Source organism: Manis javanica, chromosome 2 (assembly GCF_040802235.1).
Source record: "Manis javanica isolate MJ-LG chromosome 2, MJ_LKY, whole genome shotgun sequence".
NCBI lineage: Eukaryota > Metazoa > Chordata > Mammalia > Pholidota > Manidae > Manis > Manis javanica.
In genome coordinates, this window is record NC_133157.1 from 34,766,552 (window position 1) to 34,792,343 (window position 25,792).

A 25,792-nucleotide genomic window follows, 5' to 3' on the forward strand; every position below is an offset into this window, starting at 1 on the left:
GAGCATGACTGAGCACGCCCATGAATGAAAACTGGACAAATATGGCTCTCACTCAGTGTGCTTTCTACCTTTTGTGAGACGTAGCCCCTCCTGCTTTTGGTCACCCTCCAGTGCCTTCAAGACAACAGTTTTTCAATGTTATGTTCAGAGTTCATGATTGGTATTGGCAGAAGTATCAGTCTGATACAAATTATTTCACCATTTCCAGAAGCTAGAACTAGGTGTCCAAGTTTAACTGCAAACATTTCATGGATTTCAAATTTGCTCAATCTCTAAACCAGGTACTTATTGGCTAACACTCTACTACCAGGCGTAAAGATATCTCAATTTTCTTACTCAATATAATAATCTGAATACTTTTAAGAGGATAGGATATATGTTAGCTTGAAGTAGACATCCTCTGAACCTCCTTCTGGCCCAATGAATCATTCTCTTCCTTTTTGCCCTCTTTATCCTTGGGCTGCAGCTCACCTAACTAGCCCTCTCTTCTTCAGAAACTCTCTGAGTTTTCTGGTAATGGTGTTCTCTATGCTGCCGGAGCCCTTTTTCTGCTTTCTTTCCTGCTTCTTCAGCCTTTTAGTTCTTGGCCCTTGTTTTTCTTACTATACTTGATACCTCAGGAAAACACCTACTCTAATTGCTTCTATAAAGAAAATTTTTTGTAAGAAACTGGGGATTCATTAAATGGGAACCTCAACTAGTCTGAAGGTCCTTCAAAGTTAAACTGTCCACAAGAAGTCATTTGGGTGACCAAATTGTTCACAGTGACTTATTCTGCAATGACTTGTTCCCACTCCTGGTGTAGTAGAAGGGATTCGGGAAGAATGGTAGACTGAAGGCAGAAGAGACTCTGAATTCTAGAAGCTTGAAGTATCTCTAGATTAGAAGAGACTTTGTTATAGTGCTTCCATTCCCAGAGGTGATTTATCAGATGGAATACAGGATTTTAAGATGAAATCATAAAGAAATACTATTTCCTTTTAGCTTAGCAGGAACAAAATCAGACTAAAGTGTTTTTTTCACTTAATTAAAAACAAGGTAATTAATGATAAAATATTTCCATTCCATGTATAATAATTTGCTCCTACCTGTTGTTAAAATTAGTACAATAAGTAAGGTTTCTACAGCCCAGCTGGCAAGGTTCCCGAACATCTGCTAAACAAGTCAACATGGACACTTCCACTGGATTAAACTCACAAAAGCGATCAAACTCTTGCCAGCTCTGTGTATTGCCCCAGCTCATGCTATAAAGTTTAGTGCACAGTTCCCTGAAACAAAAAACCAAATACAGAAACATACAGATGAGCCAAATGAATAAATATTTGATTTGCATAAAACTCAAATTCTATGTACTATACTTTAGAATATAAATGAGGAAAAAAGCAGAAAACCCAAAAGACTAACATTTATCACCTAGAATTTAAAGCCAGGATCTTTTTCATGAAAAAGTTAGCCTTCTTTTATCATTTATCTCTTTCCTTTTTGCCATTGCTAGAAAGTTCAGTAAGTGCTAAACTTAATGTTTAATTATAGTATTTGTACATCCTCTTGGCACAGTTATTTCCCTCTATATTTCTGACTCCTCTTTTTTTCTGATTTGAAATGAGTACATTTTAATGGTAGAAAATACTGAATAGTAAAGGACAAAGAAAAAATTAGTCCTAATTCCAGCATCTAGACTGCAGATAATTGTTAGCACTTGCTGTTTCTTTCAATATGAATACAAATATATTTTCCATGAAATTAGGGATATATTACATATATAGGGATAATATTACATACATAGTTCTTTCCCTTGATTTATCAGATTTATTTTAAATTAAGATTACAACAGATAGTTTTCATTTTTTTCTTAGTGATCATTTCCCAGTCATTACTTGTTCTCCAAAACCCCCAATTGTAGGGATAATTTTCTCTTTAATGGAATCTCTCTTCTGTTGACTGAACCTATTTGGGGTCCTTGACTAAAAGGTTTCAGTGAAGCCCTTTGAGAGCCAGCATGGTGGTAAGAGGTGTAATTTCACAGAGGGCTGTCCCATGGGCTAGTTCTGCAATCAGGCTGAGTGAAACAGAAATTGTTTCACCTTCACTTTTTTTTTAATCAAATGTACATTACAGTGGTTCAACACTGATTTCTCTTTTACCTTTACTTAAAGTAAAGTAAAACATATGGTTTTGCCTCCACAAAGACATATTCCACTATATTTACATCTCAGTCACAGGAGGTAAACCGTGACACGGTCTCAGACTTCCTTTAAAAAGCACAGAATCCTTTAGGGTTCACTAGTTTCTCCCTAAGAAACGATTCCAAAGCCACTTATATTCCTTAAGATATACCAAGATAGTTTACATGTAAAGGCTTATGAATTCCAAAGCTTCTATATACTGTAGATAGTATTTATATGATTGTATTATACTATATATAGTAGTTAATATATGACATTCTTATTTTTCAGTACTCAATGATCACAACACAACTTAAGTGCATATGTATAGCTAAACTAATATCAGTACAAAGGGCTTTCACATATTATATTCAAGTTAAATTTTTTAAATTTATAAATGTAATAGAAATGTAAAAAGAAAGTAATACACGTAATACAAAATTTTAATACTGTGAGTGAAATATGCAAAGTCACAAGGAAAAATTCTTCACTTCCTTCAGATTTTATTTGACCCTCAAAATTAGCCCTACAAGAAGGGTATCTTTACTTTAATAAGTTTGTTCTTATAAGCTCAATAAACAGTTCACTGAGTGCCTATTTTGAGTGAGGCCCTGTTCAGGGCACTAGAAATGCACTGGTGAACAAAGGACAAGGTCTGTCTCAAAGGAGCTTACAAGTCATGAGGACGAGGAAGCAGCCATCACATTACATTAGGTACCCGGACCTGGAAAACAGTCCTTTCTCCAGTCCTTAACTTTCTGTAGCACCTTGGACAGACTATTTAACATCTGAGTTCATTTTTTACATATAAATAGAAATTATGCAAATTGACACCAATCATTTTAAAAGGTTTCATGAGAACAAAAGTGAATGGACGTGAAAGCCCTCTCTCTGCCAGCCCTAAGATCTTACGTCAAGGTAAGAGAGGGCAAATGCTATTTATTTCTTACTCAAGTTCTTCTGTGACGACAGAGCCAGTCCAACCTCCAGTGAATTTAGGACATAAACTCTTTTGTGGATATTCAAATTACTCAGTATCTCTTCCATAAATGTCTCTCCCATAAATTATTAATTCCTAGCAGCAACCCAATTTCCTTAATTTCATAACCAACTTTATTTCTCTTTAAGCTCTTCTGGTAATTTTCTTTGGATCTTTTCCAGATTTTTTATACCTTTGGTAAAGTTTGATAAGCAAACCAATCATGGTATGTCATATTCACTTCAGGATATTCTAGTAATATGTGGTCCCTTTTCACCCAAAATGTCTCTAAAAATGCAAACTTTTATTTCACCTGAGTTCTACCATGACCTCAGTTATCTCCATTTATTCTTGTCTCTAGATTGTGTTTCTTCCATCCTATATTTGCATTATTAATTTTTTATCACAAATGAATGCCAACACACAGCTATCTAAGTGCCAACCCAGGTTATTCACCAATATATATGAAAGGTTGGTTAAGTTCAAAGTTTCATAACTTAATGAAAAGAATACCCCTGAGATGTCATATCAAAACACCTTCTAAATTGTAAGCTGACTTAATGATATACTTGGGGGTAGAATCCACATTGCACCATATTTAAGTATGTATTGCCCTGCCAATGCTAATCCTCCACATCCCAAAACACAGTGCTTTTAGCATTCAATGTACACAATCTTTCATATATGCATCATGTTCAGTAAGTACTTGCGGGATGAAAGAATGAAAGATTTTATATGTTCTAAACTCAAGTCTGCACAATGCAAAAACATAGCACACATTTGCTAGACTTAAAATCATTAATTAAAATGCTATTTTCTGTTGGTTTTAATAAAGGAAAATGAGATACTGACCTACATGTTGAAGTGTTCGCTTTAGAACAACAATGCAATTTAGCCCCATCAAGGCCCGTAGAGGGAGGAGGGTGTAGAGTGACTCCAGGGTGAACAGATTGTGAGCTTTCAAGAAAACACTGCCAAAGAGGATCCTGAGGCAAAGGCTGAGTCTTACAACCCTCGATGAGGCCATCAACAATCTCCATTTCTGTTTTCTTAGACATCAGAATTCTCTTGCAGGCATTTTGGCAAGCATGGTCTTCAGCTCTGTCACAGCAATATAAACCTACATTTTCAGAGTACATGTGACTTAGTTAGCTGGTTTTGTCAGGCACTGCTCAGAACAGAAAAACGTGGTGGCACAGTGGAAACTATTACTACCCTGAATCATATGTCAGTACCTGCAGTGTACAGGGCCTACCAAATCCTCTCTCCATTACTTTGCAGTGTAGCATATAAGTGAAGAGCTAAAGGTGGGCTAGGTATCAATTACCAGAATTCACCACTGTCCCCAGTCATGGAGTATCTAGCACCATTCCTCTCTAAATAAAAGACCATCCTACACCTAAGAAGTCCTTACATGTGAGGTATTTTATGTTCCTGGGAAAAGTATTGTAGATCAAACTGGAATTATTTCAGGCTAGAAACAACTACTTAAAAAGGGATTCTTTTCTTGATAAAAAGAGAAAACGAGAGAGATGACTAATTTTTTTTTTTCAACAGAAATTTATTTCCAACAGTTTGGAGGCTAGAAATCTGAGATCAGGATGCCAGCCTGCTTCTGAGTTACAGTCTGCAAACCTCTTATTGTCCCCTCAACATGACAGAGAGCAGAAAGAGGAAGCAAGCGCTCTCGTAACATCAATCCCATCCATGAGGGCTTCACTCTCATGATTTAATTGCCTCCCAAAGGTCCCATCTCCTAATATCATCCCCTTGGGAGGGAGAGTTTCAACATATGAGTTTGGGAGGGACACAAACATGCAGTCCATAACAGGAGGAAATAGGCTTCTGGGTTGGAATTCACTTATCCTTGGAATTTTTTTTTTTTTTACTTCTCAAAAAACTTTTATTGAGATATAAATCACATTCCATAAAGTACAACATTTTAAAGTGTGCAATTCAGTGGTTTTTCAGAGTTGTACAGCTATCACCACAATTTTAGAATATTTTTATCAACCCAGAAAGAAAGCTGGTCTCATTAAAAGTCACTTCCAATTACCTAATTAATGCCCCTCTTCCCAGCCCTAATCAACCACTAATCTACTTTTGTCCCTATAGATTTGTCTATTCTAGACATTTTATATAAATAGAATCATATAATATGCGATTTTTTTTTTTTTCCTCTCAGAGAGAGACTGCCTGGTGTTTTTTTTTGAGAGGACATGAGAGATGACTAATTTTAATAGCAATAACCACAAACACATTTCATTACATTCTGGGATATAAAGCTTTATATATCTGTGTAAGTTTATTAATCTAAGTTGTAATTTAAATAATATATAATAGCAAACTCTGACAAGTTGTCACTTTGCTTCCACCATTAATTTTCTACAATGAATCAGAAAGTAATAGAATACTATCAACCAGACTACAGAATTCAGAAGGGCTTCTCTGAAGTAGCTTTAGTTGTCTTTGACTTTAAAAAAAATCTATTCAGGTATATCTGTAGTTCCAGGTTTCCTATGTATTAGAACAGACATTTGAGATGGTTGCTCTTCTACCTTTCTTTTTCTGCTTTCTTTTTTAAGCTGCTATCACCTTAGCTCCAGCAGCACCAAGTACAGCCTAAATGTCAGTGAGGACAGATCTGCCTCTAAAATATAGATGAAGGTTATTTGTTGCAAATGCTGCATCCTTTGATTTTTATCACAGAGCCACACCACAGAATGTTGTAAGTCTTAGCATCCTGCCTTAGATGCTGGACAAACAAGGCACATAACACTGCTTTTGAGTTTATAAAAACAAGTCTTTCAATGTCCTAGTATAAATCAAAACACTGGCATCTAGCTTATAAATCTTATAAGTCTTCTGTCAGTTTGGCTAACATGCCAGTTCTTTAATAAAGTTTGATCACCTCTAAATGAAGAAAATGGATTATAGGACATACAAAGCTGAGCCTTTGAAAACCCCATAAGGTGCAGGCTCATTAGGAGGCCCTGATTTTAAAACATATCAAGATCTCTTCTCCTTTTTATGATGTTTTACTGTAAAAGCAGTAACTATTGATTGGTAAAAATTCAAACATTACAGATACATACAATGTGGAACAAACAGGTATATAACTAAAAACCACCATATTATACATTTAGTTCTACAATTTAACATTTTTGTTTATTGTAGCTTAGATTTTTTTGCTTATTGTATTCTTGGACTTCTTTATCTTGGTCGTATAGCATTGTTATTATATAGATACATTAATTTATTTAATCAATTTTAGTCAATGCCCTATTGATAGATATTTGGGTTATTTCTGGTTTTCCTCTATTACCTCCAATGTTGTAGTGAACATTCTTTACATGGAGATATGTTTTTTCAAATTTTTGCATTTTCTTGAAGGACAAATTCTGAGTAATGGAATTGCTAGATTAAAGGGTATGACTACTTAGAAATCTCAAGGTCATCATCCAACCTTTCCTACAGTGAGTTCTCCCACCCACAGGATAGACAGAGCCTGTTTCCTCACACCACTGACAGCTCCATCTTTCTTGGAATCTTTTAGCTCTGACAGGAATGCCCAGTCTCCCAAATCTAAACCACCAATGGAAATGACCCAGACTGTAGATATTTACACAGATTTCCTATTTGCAAATTATTTTTCCAAAGACTGAAATGAGAGGAATATGTCCCTTTTACTTACTATCTGTTGGGTTCCTCATTGGATAAGACTGGGTGTAGTTGTTCACACAATGTATTAATTGTGGACTAATAGAGGCACAGTAATTTTCCACTGCTTTAATCTGAGATGGACCAGGAGAAGAGTCTGTTCGAAAAATGGCTTGACAGTATTCTCGGCAGTTTGTGTGATGGCCTGCATAACTGCAGCACACTGAGCCCACTAAGGGGAAAGACAGGAGATGACACTGAAACAGAAACAGCTACTGGCTAACATTAAATCATCATAATGATGGAATAATATGTGTCTTTTTGAACTTGAGAAATAAAATCATGCATAGAACAAGTACTTAAAATCAGCATTACTGTTGTAGGCACAGCCATGGGGACATTCAGGTGCTCACTTGTATAAGAAAGTCTTTATTCATCAATTTATAATCTGCAGTCCAGTGGTTCTCAGCAGAAGCAGTACCACCCTCTGGGAGGTTTTGGATGCATATGGAAGTGTTTCTTGCTGTCACGATGTCTTGGGGACTACTGCTAGCATTTAGTACAGAGGGGGTCTTGGCTGTTAAATGCTCTGCAACACACAGGACAGTCTCACATAACCAAAACTGTCTGCCAAAATGCCAACAGTGCCCCTGCTGAGAACCAGTGGAACAGTCCCTTTCCACATAAGATTTGTGGAGATTTACAAAGCGAAGCATTAAAAAACTAACAAAACCAAGATAAAACAGAACTCCAAACGCCTCACATTTATAAAATAGGACCAGTAAAAACTAAGAGATATGAGGATCATTTCATAAATTTGACAATTATATAACTGTATATCTTGAAACAAAATCCCCAAAGGCCTATACCATTTGAACATCTGCAAGAATGTGCCCACACTGAAACAGTGTTTACCTCACAACTGATATGACCTGCTTCAACACTGAGAAGTAAAACCCACATTTAAAGTTAGTATCATTCTGGATTTATGTATTTTTAAAAATCAAGAAGGACCATTTAAGGTATCTGTGGAGAGCTACATGAGTGGTTGGGGGTGAGATATGGGACTTAGACTGGAGAAGAGCAAGAGGCCCCCATAGGTGTGGCTAAGGGATCTGTGGGAGGCTGAAGGGAACCAAGGTAGAGGGATGTCAGGAAAAGGTAAAGAGAAAGGCAAGCAGGAAATGGCTATGAAAGAATCAGAAGTAGGTTTCCAGTGAATTCTAGAATAAACGGGGAATTCAGGAGAACTTCCAGAAATTATGACAAAATCATATAGAAATTACTTAAACTAGAACTGAAGTGATGCAGGACAGGCCTCAGTTTCCTGGATCAGGAAACTATTTCATACCTACTGTGCCACCTTTAAATCATTACCAAACAACTGTGCTCATTGTTGAACTATTCAGTTTCATCACAAAGAACAGTTACTAATGGCTGCATTTACCAGGTCAAGCTCAGTGAGAATAACAGGGATGGTCAGGACAGAAGACAGTGAAAATAGGACAAAGATGCCTATCTTCTGATTCCTCCAGGAGGCTGGCATCCTCACCAATGTGGGAGGATATAAGATTACTAGCCAGGCACTATCCGGGAAACTTTGAACTAAGCTCCAGAAAGGATAGAAGATAAAGTATAGACAACTAATGTTTCTTATTATACTTTGATACGTCCCATTGCCACGTTAATTTAAATAGCTCTTCATTCCTCAGATGTGTTTTCCCATCTCTAACCGCTCTCATTATTGAATCTCAGATTGAATGTCTTTCAGTCTCCACTGTTCATATCTTGTCCATCTTTCAAGGTGCAGCTCAGACACCAACTCGATGAAGTCACCTCTAAGCACTCCGGCAGGATGTGATCCCTTTTTCTGAACTTTCACAGAGCTTTCAGTGACACATTCCCAAGGCCACCATATTCCTGAGTTCTTTGTGCACAGATGTGTCCCACACAGATGTGCGTCTGCCCATCTATGAGCAAGTAATCAATAAACACTGAATGAACTGAGAGGCAACCCTCAGCAAGTGCTACATTACATTGCATGGCAGCACCTAAGTTCTGAAAGTGACACTATTTATTCAAGCGGGGCATGATCTTTCCATTTGGCACTGGTATCTGATTTGTAAATCTGCAATTAGGACATGGGAATTGTTATAATTCATGAAAGGCTGGATATCCCAGAGGAAAGAGCCTATCAGAATCCTACTGAGCACATTCCTTCAGATGGCTTATTAAAAGCCTACATCATAATGCTAGGGTCTTGTAACAGCGAAATCGTATTCTGTAAACTGTGTTTTACTATTTGGACTGCTTGTATAACCTTTGACAATAATACTTACTTTCATTTCTGCTAATGCAATTGAAAAGAGCATTCTGTAAATTAAAGAAAAACAAATAAATTAACCACCACATAGAATTCCTAATTTCATTCCACTTTATGGTTAGGTGGAAATCAGGATTTCAAACTATTTAATTCTTCTCTAAATCCAAGACTTAAAACAAAGAAGCTATGAGATTGCATTCTGCTGAAAAGAGAAACCATCTTCTAACACATATTGGGGATCAAGGTTATCACCCTGAGCCATAAGATGATCACATTATAGCAAACCAAATTTATTATGTAAACCTGTACCAATGATGGAACATTGGGGGATCAGTGGGGGGATCTCCAGTGTATTAATCTCAATTATTTCTTGCAGTATATAAAAAAGCTTCTGGAAAATAATATAATAAAGGACATTTAGGGAAATTCACACTCCATATATCCACTGCATTTTAGAGTTGAAAGGACCTTAGAGATCATCTCAAATGTTTTTAAACAGGGCCATGCACTGGAGCCACCTAGGCTTCCCAGGCTTTACCCCAGAATACAGAATCAGAATTTGGGAGCGAAGCACAGAAATCTAAATTTTAAACAAGGCTTCAAAAATGATTATGTAGCCATCCTGGGGCCAAAGATGGGGAATCTCTCAACCAGTTTACAGATGAAGAAGCTGTTTCCCTAGCAGCAGGAAGATTGCCCCAGGTTACAGAGCAAGTCAAAAGCAGAGACTGAGAATAGAATTTGTATTTCTAGAGCTCTTAGATTACTGTTCAGAAAACATCACACTGTGTTAAAGTCACTATAAGGAAAATAAGAAGCAAAACAAGACAAGAACAAAAAATTCCTTATTCAAATCCATTTGGATATTGAAGGCTTGTCAGCTATGATTAGTATCACTCACAACTGGAAGAGAATGAATTCCTAAGAAAAATAATATGAGCATAAACAAAAAGTAGATGGAAATCAAATGCATTCTTATTGTTGAGTAGAGATGATTTTGGCTTTTAGCAGTAGCTAAATCATAAGCCAGCTATGGGATCTGGACTTGTTAAAGAACCAGCTTTATGACATTTAAAACCTGTCTTTAAGAATGCATCTATGTAGTTGTGTGAAGCTGTATTGCATTAATTTTCTCCACTAAATAATACTCTACTGCAGGAATAAACCATACTTGATATATCCATTTGTTAAAGTCAAACAAAAAACAACATCAAGGCCTCACACCTAAGGGCTAATGAGTTTACCCAGTATGAATCCTTTTTGTTAGCTATCTCATCAAGCTATGTAAGAGTAGTGAAAAGTAAATATTCTTGGTGATCTTTAATAATAATCTTTTTTCTATCTCTTTTCATCCATCTTTCTTTGTTTTAGTTTGACTTTTCACCTACCTATTATAGCTAGCCCTCTATTTTGGTACAATGGTTTCAGGAACATTTTCCATAAAATGATCGAAATCAATATTAAAAACCAATCTACGACCAGCTTTGCAGCCCCTTTTGATTGTGTGAAAACAATTCTCACAGCCCTTCTCTCTCTAATAAGCTGGTTGCTCCTTTTGGTTTGGGCTTTTTGGAACTTGTACCTGAAGAAATGCGTTTATTATCTTGGTGGTCATCCTGGGTTACAAGGCCTGATTTCCCATTTTGGTGTTCTTCTAGCTGCTCTTGAAGTGTCTGGAGCAATGGTTCTCAATTGGGGGTAACTTGTTTCCCAGGGAACATTCAGCAACATCTCATACTTTTGGTTGTCCTCACTGGTGGGGGGAGAGGTGTGTACACTGCTAGCATCTAGTGGGTAGAAGATCCCAGAGGTGCTGGTAATCTCCCAACAATGTAGATGACAGCTCCCCACCACAAAGGACTATACAGCCCAAAATGTCAATAGTGTCAAGGTTGAGAAACTCTGCTCTAGAGACCTACAGTTTTGTTCAAACTGGATTTTTAAAAATTTGACATTACAAAAAAAAGATATCTCTTTGGGTCAGCCTTGTGGGTCACTTGGCTTCAGAGAAAGGTATTAAAGGAAACAAAATCCAAAAAATGTCAAAGATCATCTAAAGCAATTTCTTGTTTGACAGAAGCCAGAAAGAAACTGAGGCTTAGAAAGGAGAAATACTTAGGGACCCTAGCTTCATTTACAAATAAGTTTGCAAACTATCACACACAGGCCAAATCTTGCCTGCTGCCTGTTCTGTAAATAAAGTTTTACTGGGACACAGTCACACCCATTCATTCACTTACATAGTGTATATGGTTACTTCACACTATGATGGTAGAGTTAACCAGACAAGAGACCACTGGCCTGCAAGCCTAAAATATTTGCTATCTGATGCTTTACAGAAAGTTTGCTGACTCATGTCATAAAAGGGCACAGTTATCTTCCTAGAATCTCATCTGGAGCTCAGAGATGTTCTCCAAGCATTTTCATTTCTTTTAATGTTCACTGATAGACCTTTCATGCATAGGTTTATCCTAATTTGTTGAATTAAAACCTTCTATATTTCCACGTGACAGCACCTCCAGTATTAATTTTACTGTTTTTACATCTCTAGTGTTATCTTTATAAATTTTAAGTTTTTAAAAGAACGGTCTTCCATTCAAGTGTATTGGTATTTGATGCGTTTATCCATTCTCTGCTACTTACTTTACACTAATCGTGATTTCAAAGACTCCGATCATATACCCACTCTTTGATAAGATTTCTAACCTTAGGTAACTATACCTCAGTAGAAGCTATACCTTAGGTAGCTATTCCTATGGTGTCAACTACAGGTAACTCTACTTTTCACTGCTTTAACTATTGCAGATTGGTCTGACAGAGCTTAAGACATACACATAATGAGTTACATTAATTATATTAACTTATAGTTTCATTTCTTAAGGCGGCCAATTTTGCGGTCTTTAAACTAGAGTCAATTCCGAAGTCTTTTAAATGTTGGATTGCCATCAGGTGGGAAAAGCAGGAGGTAACTGATGGTTTATACTCACTTGAACCGAGCCTCTTTTGACCTTCTGCCACCCACACAGTACCTAATGTGCCTCCGTATTACAGCTTCCTCACCCTACCCATTTTGTTCTAGAATCGATCAAAATTAGTGTTCCCAAGGTAAGGATCTACCACAGCCTCAGAGATCCAAAGAACATATCAGTGTGCTGGAGTTGACAGGGTCCCAAAAGATCTTCAAATCCAAAAACCTTCACTATGCAGCTGGAGTGACAGATTAGTAAGCAGAAAGCAGAGCCAGGGCTAGAACCCAGACTGCTGCTCTGCCAGCGCTCTCCCGACACTATGCTGTAGGAAGACTTCAGGTTATTTTTCTGCATGCAGCCAAAGCAAGGCTGAATTTACATCCACAGAATAATCTACTTCAACAGTTTCCTACTTTTAAAATTGGCACCTTAAATTGTGAAAGAAAAGAAAATCATCTCTTGAGTTTATTATTTCCCTTAAAATTTTTTATCATTAAATCAGTAGCTGCTTTTATTAACCAGTTCCCTGCCCTACTCCCACTAGTTTTCAAGAACAGCAACAAGCCCTTCCACCTAGTGAGGCAGGTAACCTGTGGGCACACCTGGTAGAAAAACTGAGATACAGGGCAAAATCTAAGTTGAGGAAACCCTACATGAGCCTTCATGCCACAGTGACCTTCTTTTAGGGGGAAAGAGTCACTGGGGTGCGTCTGGAAGGTAAACTCTGCTGGGCCAATCTCTTGCTCAGAAGTTAGCCCTGAGATTTATTTTCTGTCCCAGCCACTCACTTCTCCACTTCTGTGAACTTTTTCTGACATTTCTCTGCTTGTCCACTTGTCTCAATCCTTTCTCTATCCACCGCCTTCCTACTACTGGCTCCTCCAGCTCCCTCTCCCATTCTCACTGATGATGAGGAGGATGAACACTAGACAAACACTGATCCTGTGAATCTTGTAAAAAAAAAAAAAAAAACAGGTTTGAAATTTGGATGTTTTAGTCACTTCCTGACAAGGACCCAAAAGAGCACATTTTACAAACTATTATTTAATGATCTCTATTCCCAAGGCCACTACTTACAAGTAAAGGGGCCACTCTGTTCCTAAGGCCTCAACACATAAGGTCTGCTTTTAACAGATAGACTGCAATGTCTCCCAGTTTAAAGTTTTGCATTTCATAGGAGGAATCTAGCTCATCAAATGCTGTTGGAGACATTAAATAACTGACCTTTTCATACAGACATGTGTTAAATCTCTACAACAAGATGTTTTCTCCTTGCTGTGGACACCATGCCTTTTCAGTCAACAAGTTTAAGTGACTAGAATATGCAAAGGAGTTTAGTATCACAATGTGGGTATCACTAAACAAGTGATTCTTCTATTTCTTCTGCTTCCCAAACAATAAATGTCATTTCAATAATCCAAGAAGTGAACACCCAAAACAAGTAAGATTAATAGGTCTAACCTGCTAAGAGAAGTTTGCTCATTATCACCAGAGCATCCAACCAGCTGGGAGCAAATGCACTGGTAACTAACATCTGCAAAACAACACAAGGTCTAGACAGACTCTGGCACAGAGTACGTATCTGTGGTAGACGGCCTGCAGCAATGGCCCAGTATTTCAGTTCCCTGTACCTACTTCTCCAACATAAACTCTGGACTGAACCACATGACTTGCCTTGGTCAAGTGGACAGTAGCAAGCCTGAGGCCTGCACAGGCCTGCACATACACTTGCATGTTTCCACTTCCTCGCTTTGGCCCCTGCCACCACCACGGAAACATGCCTGAGCTAACCCGCCAGAGGGCTGGGAGAGACACATGGAGAAGAGCTAACCTGGCTTAGCCAAGGACATCTTAAACCAGGAAGGACCAGGCAGACCTGCCAACTGGACTGCAGATGCAACAGTGAATCCAGCCAGAATCAGCCAAGACTGGCTAGATCAGAATGGCCTCACTGGTCCTTAGGTTAACGAGAGATGGTAAACTGTTCTTGTTTTAGGGTATGGAGTTTAGGGATGGTTTGCTACACATCGTGATAACAGACACAGTATTCGGTGATGTCTCTACTCACTTGAGGAATGACTAATTCATAGACATTTATACAGGGTTTCACATAAAACTGTTATTTTCTCTGAAACAAAGAGCCCTATATAATTTAGCTGTCCAGAGTGGAAAAACTTACTATTAAAAAATTCTATCTATAAAAATTTTGTTCAAATCATTCGTTTAAATCTTACCTGCTCTGCTAAGACATCCCCAATACCCTGGTCAGGGTTCTCTTTTCTCCAATGTGTCTTCTACAAACTTCCAGCAATATACTTGTCTCACTGTACTGTAATGGACTATTTGAATTTCTCTCTTCCCAGGGACTAGGTAACGAGCTTCTTGCAGACAGTGGCTAAATCCTTTCATCTTTGTACCCTGAGAACAGTGCCTAGTACACATTAAATATATCAGTTCAGTATGTATCAGTGCAATCAATGTCAAATGAGTGAAGAAATGATAGATGCAGACAACTGGGACATGGACTCTGCCCCAGGAACTCAAGAGTTAAGTATTAAAAAGTGACATATAAACAAAGAGTTACATTATACAGTAAGTAAACCATGTTAAGTATTTAGAAGTAGCAATCAAGTGTTTGTAGGGAAGAGGGCTGGGCTGGAAAGGTTTTAAAGAAGAAATCTAAGACAGAACTTGAGGCAAAGGTTGCCAGTTGGATAGGAGTAGTGGTGTACTGGGACAAGCTTTTGCAGGGGTGACGGGAGGCAGGGGAGTCCTGATTTGTAATATTTGCTCTTTGGGTGTAAATAACCCAATCATGGCTGCTGCTTTCAAGTTAAAAACCTGTTTGTAGAATTTCTGAATATTTAACAATGACTTTTCCCAGCTGGTAGGAGATGGCTCCAGCATACTACCAGATGGGGGTAATGCATAGATTCAGGGAGAGGGAATTACAGGTGGAACAAACAAGTTGTACAATAGCAACCAGCAAATAAATCACACGGTCAATCTGGGAACTTATAAGCAGCATGCTGCTGAAGTGTAAAGGAGGGATGAGTTAGGGCTGGAGAAAAGCTTAGTATACCAGGCTGAAGAACATTAAGTATCCTAGAGGTGAGCCACTGAAGTGTTTTAACAGAGTGACATGATCACATTTGATCTTTAAAGAGATCACCCTAGGAGAAATGGATATAGTAAATAAGAGGAGGAATTAGATAGGAAAGCTAGTTGGGCAGTGGTATAAAGGCCCGAGCTAAGGCAGTGGCTGAGGCTATGGAAAGGAAAATGATTTAAGATGTATTTTGGAGGCAACTCTTTAGGACTTGATAGTCAGTTATTTGTGGGAGGTGGTAAGAAAGAGGAAAGAGGTGACAATACCTCTTAGCTTTTAATTTATATTTCTGGGAAGATTGTACTTGTACTTGACCAACCAAGCAAGAAATGTAAGAAAAATGGGTTTTGTTTTGGGATGTGTATGTGTGCAGGGTTCTGCAGGGTGGAAGGAAGGGCAGGCAAGGGAAGGTTAACAATCATTCTGGCTGATCTGAAATGCCAGTTGGACATCAAAAGTACATACATCCAATAGTGATCCAGGAACTCAAAAAAGACTCTGGAGGTGTCATCATGTTGGGGCAATTATTGTATTGTATTGTTGGGGCAAAAATATTGTAGATGGGAGCAGGTGAGACTGACTGGGGGGAAAAACTTGCCCATTTAGATTAGACCAGGTCACAATCTACTCAAGACTTGATCAGATTTCTTTTCAGGGATAATCCCAGTCAGGTTACTTCTGAGAATTGACTAGTAGGGAAATACACTAGCACAAGGAAACTAATAGGAATTATTCCCTTCCCCAGTACAATATATGACAAAACAATGCAACATACAAATGGAACATAATCAAGGTTTTATGCTATCTTAAGCCAGTACTGCAGGACCTAACAGGTTTCGCTCTTTTTGGAGCTCATCAGCTGCAGGTAACGGCTCAAAATCAACTGTGATACAGCATATCTGTATAGTATTTTCCATTTACAAACTCCCCAGTCACAGTCTTCTGTTTACTATATCCTGATAATTCTTGGAGTTTCCTCACCCAACATTAATTAATTAAAACAAGCTTTACATGTAGGTCCTGAAGGCTTTGCTGGGGGAAAATTCCACATAATTAATTTTGCTAAAACCCCTCAAAGTGGACCATACACAGCCTGGGCTGTCATCTGCCATAAAAGAGCGTCTACTATTCTGGGACCACTGCAGCACAGACCCAATCACACTGAGGCACAGAAGGCCACCAGACAATCCTACTGGTCCTGACATCCCTGCCTTCCTCTCTCTCCATTTTTAGGGCTATTTTTTTCATCCCTTCCTTTATGCTTCTAGTAGTAAATCTAGAATAAAGGTTAACTTGAGAGAAAAAGGAACTAAATAAAATCAATACACATAAGTCCTTCAAGCAGAACATTTCTTAAGGGTACACTGTACAGCCCATGCAGGCACACCTAAATATGCACCAAACACTGACATCCAGGGGCATAAAATGTATGATAAACTACCATTTGTGCTACAAGGGGGTGGAAGAGGACTGTATACACATGTACTTATTTTTATCTCCATAAAATATCTCTGATGACTTTAGGAGCTGGGTGGCTATATTACAAGAGGTAGGAAAGAGACCTACCTTTTTATTTTTTATTGTTTATTGTGTATGTTTTGAATTGAACATGTGAATATTCCGAAATTAGAATACACACCTGCCCCCTTCTCTTATGCACTTAGCTGTGTGTTGATAGGGTGGTGCTGACAGAACTGAGTCTGGAACTCACAAGAAGAACCATCTGTGTTTTTGTGGTTCTTAGAGCCTCTTTTTAATATCATTGGAGCCTTAATTTTATCTTGGCATTCTCACAGAGCCAGAGCTCCAGGACAGAAAACATTACTTCGGTTTTGCTTAGCAACTATTTAGTTTAAAACTTAAATGCCCTAAGATTTTTTAAAAAGTGAGTCCTCACAAAAATATCTGCCACTGACTTTCCTTTATAGTTTCTCATTTTCCTTAATGAAACAACATCAAATGACTGGAACGGAGTAGGCGAAGAAAGAACTGAAAATGATATTTCTGAAAAGAATATAAAGAAAAGCATAGATAAGGACCTATGACATAAGGAAGAAACAAGTAAATATGTAAAAGTCTGATGACAAATTTGTAGCATTTCAGGGGCTCATGCAGCAAATGGAAAGGTATTTATGTTTATGGCCACTGAGTTAAAAGAATGGCAGGCAGATAAGGTCTGACATTAAAGATCTGAAATGGATTTATGAACCTGAAACTAAAATTTGTCTCATTACTTTACAGCCATTAACAAGTCTCTGGAAACTCAACAGCTTCACATCACCTTGGAGTTTACCCTGACGTTCAAGAAAGAAAATAACTATCAACAACCAATTTTTTTCTTTTAAATCATTATTTCAGTGGCTAGAAGAAAATGTTTCCAGCCAACTTATAGACAGACTATAAAAAGAATTACACTAGATGGATGTCTCATACCTCACGGAAAACATGAATTAGTTTTTACTTTAGATCTTATCAGTCAAGGTGCAGAAGTATGGCTATACCGATGATTTACAACTAGCATCTGTTCTGACTGTTGGTGCCTCTATCATTCCAGCTGCTGAATATTCTGAATATCATCCCTGGTTCTAACATCAGAGACCCATGAGCCCTGACCAATACTACTAAGAGGTCCAAGGGTCAAACCAGTGATGCAAGGAGAACCTAGAACTGAGCATGCCATGACACTTGAACATGTCCATGTCAGAGTTATCAAGCCACTGGTTGATTCTGATAGCTCTAATCAAACAGGAGTGATTCTGAAAGAAGTACTCCTACATGCTAAAGGAAGTACTTTCTTAAGTATGGGTCAGAATAAGAGAACTGAAGAGTTGGGATATCATTAGCTTAGTCTCTTGTCCACTGTAGAAATCCCCTCCACAATATGTGGATCCAATAAGTCTTTGCATGCACATTTCCTGTAATAAGAAGTTTTCTTTTTCTTCGACTATCTCATTCTAACATTCTCACTGAACACAGGTAGGGTCCTCCTATTAAAGTGTCAGATCAGTATCTGACTCCTTCTCTTCCAGTTCCTAAAAAAATAATTTTCAAAAACCTAGCTCCCTACTTCTGTCTATACTTTCCCCTTTATAGAGCTTTCTTTCTATCTCAGTGTTCAAGGGTTACTTCACAGTCGACTTGGTCATGGTACCTCTCCTTATTTTTAGTCCTGTATTCCTAACTACCTCTGAGATAGGAGTTTTTACATTTAAAAAGACCTAACACTCAATAACCTGAATTTCTTTAAACTCCTTTCCAAATATACATGCTTTTGTTGCTGTGTACTTTCTCTTTTAAAAACTCAGTAATACATTATTATTGTTTTATATAATCTGTGTGTTTTAACTCAGTCACTTTGTATTTCATCATTCTCATTTTGCATCTCAAATAATTACAGATATTTTAGAACTTCCCTTAGAGGACTTCTAGAAAGAATCTAGTAATGGCAAGTCTTTGTTTTTGGTGTCTGGAAATATCTTAATTTTGCCCACTTTACTGAAAAAGGATTATTGCTGGATATGGAATTCTAGGTTGATAGTTATTTTCTTTCTGAACAGTTTAGGTGACATTCTACTGTCTCTGCCTCCTGTTGCTTTGAGAAATCAGTTGTTGGTCTCCTTTGAAGGCAGTGTCTTTTTTATTTTTATTATTTTGGATTGCTTTTAAGGTCTTTGGCTGTAATGTGTGGATTCTTTTTAAAAACTCCTGAGGATCTGTCTAATTTCTTTAAATATTACCTCTGCCCCACATTCTTCATCTTCTAGTTTTCCAACTATAACACTTTCTCTATCCTTCATGTCCCTTAACCTCTTAGTTCATTCCTCTGTGCTGCTTTTCCATATAATTTCTTCAGTTCTACCTGTCTTTTCACTAATAATTGTTTTTTATATTTCCCTGAACATCATCTATAATCCATCACAAATCCTGTTAATGGATTCTACCTTCGAATCTCTGATTTATTCCTGAATACCTGATTCTACTGTTATCATCCTAGTTTTGGTTCTTAACTGTGTTTAACTAAGAGAGGTTTGGGGGATCTAAAAACAGTGTGTACATAACTAAGGCTTTAACCTTTCTAAAATATCAAATTTGTTATTTATTATGTTGGCCTCCTATTACAGAATCTTCATCATCTCCCTCTACTTACTAAAGGGCTGAGCCCCCAAACATCATCTTTCCAGGATCTGGTTCCACACTGCCTGCCTATCCAAGCACAGATTATCAGCCCCAAATAGGCCTATCTTCTTTATGCCCCCTGCACAAGTCACGTGCATTTTGTTAACATGCTATTGATCCAAATTAATACCAATTGTTCCAGGCTTCTCTCCTTCACAGAGTTTTCACTGATAACTCCCCAAATGCTCACTCTGCTTTCTAATTTCCCTGGGCCCTTGTGTGTGCAGTATATATGTTAATTGTCTTGACTCAAATAGATACAGTTTTTTTTTAGTATTCAAAGTTAAGTTACAAGTAGATTAACCAGAATTCTAACCTAGGTCTGACTCCAAAGTCTGTGCTCCTTCATATACATATATATATATATATATACACAGCCCTCCCTTGGTAGTCTAATATTTGTTGACTTCTATAAGAAAGAAACCAGATGTTATAAAGTCAGACATAACAATACTTTACACTTAACTGGCTTATCATAGTCTGGCTGGACAACAGAACCCTAAATGGCATAAAAAATTTATTTAACTTTGTTCATTTAAGTCTATTTCTCAGGAAATCCCCTCAAAAGGGGTTTCTGCATCAGTTTACCAGTAAAAATAAATATTAGCTCCTCCAAATGTAATTGTTCACTCTCTGAATCTTTAATCAAACTACACAAAACCATCCTTCAGGGTACATGCTAACTCCTAAAATTGTAAGCCTTAAAGGAATAGCTTACACATCTAGATGTTCACCCCAGGGACCACTCCAGTGGTAAGGTAAGATACTAAAAACCTAGTTTTACAAATTATTCTAATGTTGATGAACAACCAGTCCAGTTAAAATAGGTTGCACTACACCCAAAGTTGCCCAATTTACATTAAAATAAATAGCCATTATTTCTCTAAGCCTAGACTTCATTAATCATGAAAGCGACTGTTAATTGGAGTTTATAATGCAGAATACTCTTTCTGCATTAAGGTGCTCTCTTCTCTTTTTTTATTTCTTAATAACATATATAAGAAATCAGTCTTGAGTTATCCTGGATAATTTGTAGGGTCAGGTTTTAATATATATTATGTATATTTTTTACACACACACACATATACATACAAAAGAATCCTCTTGGCATGTAGATTTTTGGAAAACAGTTGCTTAATTCTAGACCAAATAAGGGAGGACAGACTGGGAAAAGTAAACTACTCTTAGTATTTCTCTCATAGGACAGCATTTCTCTCTCTTACCTTTCCTGTCCCGTCCTTCATCAACACATACTGGCAGACTTCCTAGGGCAATGCAGAAATCCAGACAAGAGAAGGAAGCACACTAAAATAATGGACAGGCTACAGGAGATGGACAGTGTCAGACATCATGTGGGAGAAAAGAAGGAATTATCACAATTAGCCACTTCATTCAAGAGAAACTAAAACTAGTTATTTCAAAGGTAGAGAGGTAAGAAAAAAAAGAAAGCTCTCATTTCTTTGTAGCAAGGTTCCTTTCAATAAGAACAGAGAATTGCAGTTAATTTGGAAATTTGTCTTCAGAGAAAAAGATATAACAGCAAATAGTACAAAGGGACAAAAGTTAAATGAGATTTTTTTAATCCAAAAAAATTAAGAGACATAATTATAGGCTTTGAGAAAAAAAATCAGAACTAAAATCTAGAAGCAGTTATGAGAGTTGTTCTTCTCCAAGAGAATACATACTATTAAAAAAAACAGGAGTCCTAATGTTCATATATAAGTATGGTAAATGAGGCACATGCACTTAAGCATCTTTAATTATATGGTCTTACACTATGAACAAAGTAGTCCCAATGAGGAGTTTTTCACATCAGGGACAATCTGTATCTGTACATATCTGTATTACATGAAATACCTCCTCTATCCCTGCCCTAATACTCCTCCATTTAGATACCACAGTGCTTGAAGTACCACCACTGGGAGACAAGAGTCCTTTACATTTAATACAGCCATTGTAATTTAGTCCTTTTCCCCCCAAATGCAAAATGCTACGAAAGTCGTTACACACTGACAGTGTGATTCTGTTCCTTCTGATTAGAGGGAGTTTATAAAGATAGATACCTGGATGGATCAAGGTACAGGAAAAAGGGCAAAAGAGGATATGGAACCTAAGAAAAACAATTTTACAGCCTTGGAAACAACCAGTTGCTTTATTATGAAAACATTATAGGTTAAATCCTCTGTATCTATGATTTCTTTCTATTAATACTGTATTTCAACAAGTCAAAGTCGTAACATTTCTAAACAAGGACAATAATATTTTTGTAAAGGATGTATTTTCTGTAAGGCAAAAAGCAATTTATGTAAGAATGATTCACTGTTAAAATTTAAGTGATTTTTATCAATTTTGGGAACATCTGAATAGTCTACCCAATTTTGTTAAATAAAATGCATACCTCATACTCTTTTCTGCAAACTTTGGAAATATCATTTTTTGAAGATGCCTAAAAGATAATAAATTTTCCATTAATTGATTACACATGCTCTTCAGCATAGATTTAAAAAAGAACACAAATTACTAAGGTTAATTGCTGGTATAGTAGTCTTTATTTCACCAACTATGCTCAAGTATTTAAAAGTTCCTAAAATACAACAAACAAACTTCATGCAATTTCTTTAAAACAAACAGCCCCAGAGCCTACTTCATATGCTAGAGAACTTTTTTAAGCTGAATTTCACTCTGTAGCAAATTTTGTTGTGAAGCTCTGCTGCAGTGAATTTTCTTCTGAAGCTCTGCCAGAGTATTTATATTTTTCTTTTTCTTTAACCCTTCATATCCTAAGTTCTCATACTGACTTATGAGCCAATTTTCTCAGAAAAGATCCATATAAAATGGAGGGGATAGCTAAAGAGGGAAAGGCTATGCTAGGCAATTAACAAATGTTATTTTTATGTAATTCTCTTAGTAAGTTTATGAAGATACTGTCCCTTCTACAGAAGAAACTGATGCTCAGGGAAATACATAAAGCAAACCCAAACAAATATGCTAAGGGGTGGTTATTCTTCCACATGGCATCAGTCCCTACTTAGAGAGACAGTTCTAGAGCCATGGGCTCTGTTCCTTGTTCTATCACTCTGGTTCTATCACCAAGGCTCAAGCAATTTTCAACAGGCTAGCTGGTGAGGACAGGAAGAGCAAGAAACAAAATGGACTGGCAACTATTTTACATCCCACTGGATTGACTAGAGTCCAAATCTTCTGCCACCCAGCTGTATTTCAGTGTCTGGAGAAGAGCATCAGATAGCTAGGCTGTGTGTGCTGCCCAATGAGTGTTGCTCAGGCTACACAGCATGGTGGTCTGGATGACAGTGAAGATGGTACCGTGTCTCATACACTCCTGCTCAGAGACCAGTCACTAGAAACAGAAAGTAAGAGAAGGCTTTCCAGCTGTGGTTTCAAGTCCACCTGGATTTCCCAGTTAGTCTACTCTCACCATTTAGAGTATGAGAAGCCAGGAGACCAGTTTTCTCAAAGCACTGTGAGAAACCACTATGAAAATATACAGTGAACAAGAATTCAGGGGCCTAACTTGAACGGGACAGAGATACATCAAATCAAAGAGAAGTCATAACTTACTGTGGGAGTCATTCTCACCTTCGGAGCAGAGTAGGGATAGAACGTGCTCAGGGCAAACCCATGATGAAAGAGAACAGAGAGGACGTAAGCCAACTGCGCCTGCTCCCATGCACACTGCACTACGTTTACACGACCTTTTGGAGTCATTCAGCATTGACCATAGGCAAAGGACAAAATGCCTTGATTCCTATAATATTCTTTCTTTACACAGTGGAGAGAAATTAAGAAAGAATAAGACAAAGCTGAGGTTGTTACGTGCAGCAGCCATAACTGAAAAAGTAGCAAGTCTAAAAGGAAGGGTCTATGCAAGAAACACTAAGTTTGTAGCTTTTATGGGTCACTACTCCAAAGGTATGAGGCAGGAGAGGTCCATGACATATGCACAGCCAAACACTGTACTCCACGCTGCTTAAAAGCTTGATTGCCCTGTGTTACCTGCTTGCATGCCTGTCGACACTCCAAGGTAATAGCCAGTTCACAGCAGCCTAAGCCAACCCAGCCATCAGACTTCTTAAACACACCTTAAAAACAAAATGTTCAAGTGTTGTAACTGTATTCCTATTATGTTAATGTGTGCATGCAATTTAATTAGTAGTTTAAAACCTATACATGCTTAAGTTACTCCACAAGAAGATATGTCAAAGAAATAATCTTCCCATGTTTTCTTCCATCTGCTACTTCTATAGCTTTTCTTCTTCCTTCCTAATTACAACCCTTAAATAGAATTCACGCCTCATATTGAATTTACCGAGTATCATAATCCCTCCAAGTGGTAAAGATACCTCAAGACAAATGCTGGGCATAGAAGCCACAGGGCATAAATCTGCAAAGAAGTAAAAAGCTAACCTTTTCAAACAATATGGCTTCTCTCTCACTTACGAACTTTACATTTCCCTGTATGGCCCCAGAAGATGACTGGTTAACCAGAGATGGGTAAGATTCCTCAAGGGAGGAACAACCTAAGACAGGCACAGTCGCAGGGGGGCCATCAGGTGAGAAATTGGGGATCAACAGAGGTGAGGCTTAGAACCTCACCCCCCCTGTTTTGAGAGAAATCTTCTGCATCCGTGGATGTTTCATTGCCCTTGTCTAGCTTGGATTAACACTTAGTCTACAGGCACACACCTGATCATCTACATTTGCTCTCTTACAACACTAAACTATGTTTTCTACCTATATCTTGCATCTACCTACCACTTCAGCATTTTATTTAAAAAAAAATAATAATAATAATAATAAGGGAGCAATGTGGGATTCACATATAAATCAAGTATAAAAATCAAACGAATATTCATATTTGACCTGATTGTTTATAGTTCATAATGTGTGATCAAAACCAAAAGTTTCTGTGATGACTGCCTTGCACTGTTCACCATGTAAGAACTTATTCACTATGTAAGAATTTGTTCACCATGTAAGAACTTGTTCGTTATGCTTCAGAAGATTGGAGACTGATGAGAATTAGGCTTGGGGTGGATTAATGATTGTGCATTGAGCATTGAGTCCCCTATACAGAATTTTATTGTTGTTAACAACCATTTGATCAATAAATATGAGAGATGCCCTCTCAAAAAAAATAAATAAATAAAAGTGTTTCCTGTGTCAAAAAAAAAAAAAGAATGTTCAAGTGTTTTGGTCATAAGTAGTGATAAACACAAACAGCATGCCAGACTGGATCATGGATATCACTAAAAGTCAAAGGAGGTGAACATAGGAAAACTAGTTCAGACAGTAGGGCCTCATAATTATTAAGTCCCTCCCCCAACCCCTTCTCCCAATGCTATCAGTCTTCTCAGGGTCCCTCACAGCTGAATTACAAGGTCCTTTTTCTTTCTCTCTGCCCACCCTAAACTCTCTCTAGGTCATTCTCACTCTTAGGTAGGCAACATCTCTGAGGATATACAGGTTACGGAAAGCAAGGAGAAGCCTTCCTCACCTTGAGACTGTGAATTGGGGGCAAAGGTTCCAATTTAACTTAAAAAGCAAACAAAAAGGGAATAAGTATCATTGTATTCAAATTAAATGCCCACAATACATAAAAACCCACGATACTCTTCTCTTTAAAACCTGATACACAGTAAATGACTGGAGTATCTCCTGTGAACGAGGACTGATTTTGATGGATACACTTAATTATAGGACAAAATGACTATTCTGGTTCAATGCACAGCAGCTATTTCTTCAACCAAATTACTGTGATACCAAAAGGTAACACAATTTACAAGTGTTTTAATGCATTTTTAATGTCCCTTTTTGCAATCATAAATGTCAATGAATGACTCCTAATGTAAAATTAGAAGACACAAATAACAATTATGAAAAGATTTAAAGATTTATGCCTATAAGGATGCTGCAAATTCCTCCTATCTATTCAGAAATGCATTATGCTGCTTTCATGTAATACATAGATCTATAAATCCACACGTACACTAAATTATATTTAATTTTTAAAAAATGTCAAGGATCCAAATAAAATTAGGACTTAATACAAATACAAACACTCTTTGCTAAAAAACAAGACAGAAGCAAAGCAAATGCCCCACAAAGTTCTCAAAGCATAATTATAAACCACCCCAATTATTAAAAATGGCTAAAAATACCACGTACCCATAAGTTTCTTATCCCTATATTTTTTAAGGGTACAAAGGGTAACAGACTCCCTTCTAATCCCATTGCCTAGTATAGCTTCCTCTGCTGCTGGCTATTCAGAATCACTCACATTTTAGAAAGACTTCTGAATGGAATCAATGTAGGTCATAAACTCTGTAAACTACAATAATGCAGTATATTGCTGTTTCCACATACCCAGCAGTCTCTTAGAAAATATTAAAC

The 25,792-nt window shown here is 37.5% G+C and overlaps 1 protein-coding gene across 10 annotated transcripts in view; it reads right to left on the bottom strand.

Annotated features, from left to right (window-relative positions):
* RECK (reversion inducing cysteine rich protein with kazal motifs) overlaps positions 1-25,792 on the bottom strand; it is a 66,344-nt gene that overhangs the window by 21,599 nt on the left and 18,953 nt on the right. For 2 of the 10 annotated variants that reach the window (XM_017674007.3, XM_073227604.1), the window contains 6 exons: positions 23,396-23,481; positions 21,780-21,827; positions 9,144-9,177; positions 6,839-7,036; positions 3,997-4,264; positions 1,089-1,268 (listed from right to left, as the gene is read on the bottom strand). In XM_017674007.3, the coding sequence (XP_017529496.1) occupies positions 1,089-1,268; positions 3,997-4,264; positions 6,839-7,036; positions 9,144-9,177; positions 21,780-21,827; positions 23,396-23,481 (814 nt within the window). The other 8 variants (XM_073227621.1, XM_073227607.1, XM_073227619.1 and 5 more) reach the window with 7 other exon arrangements.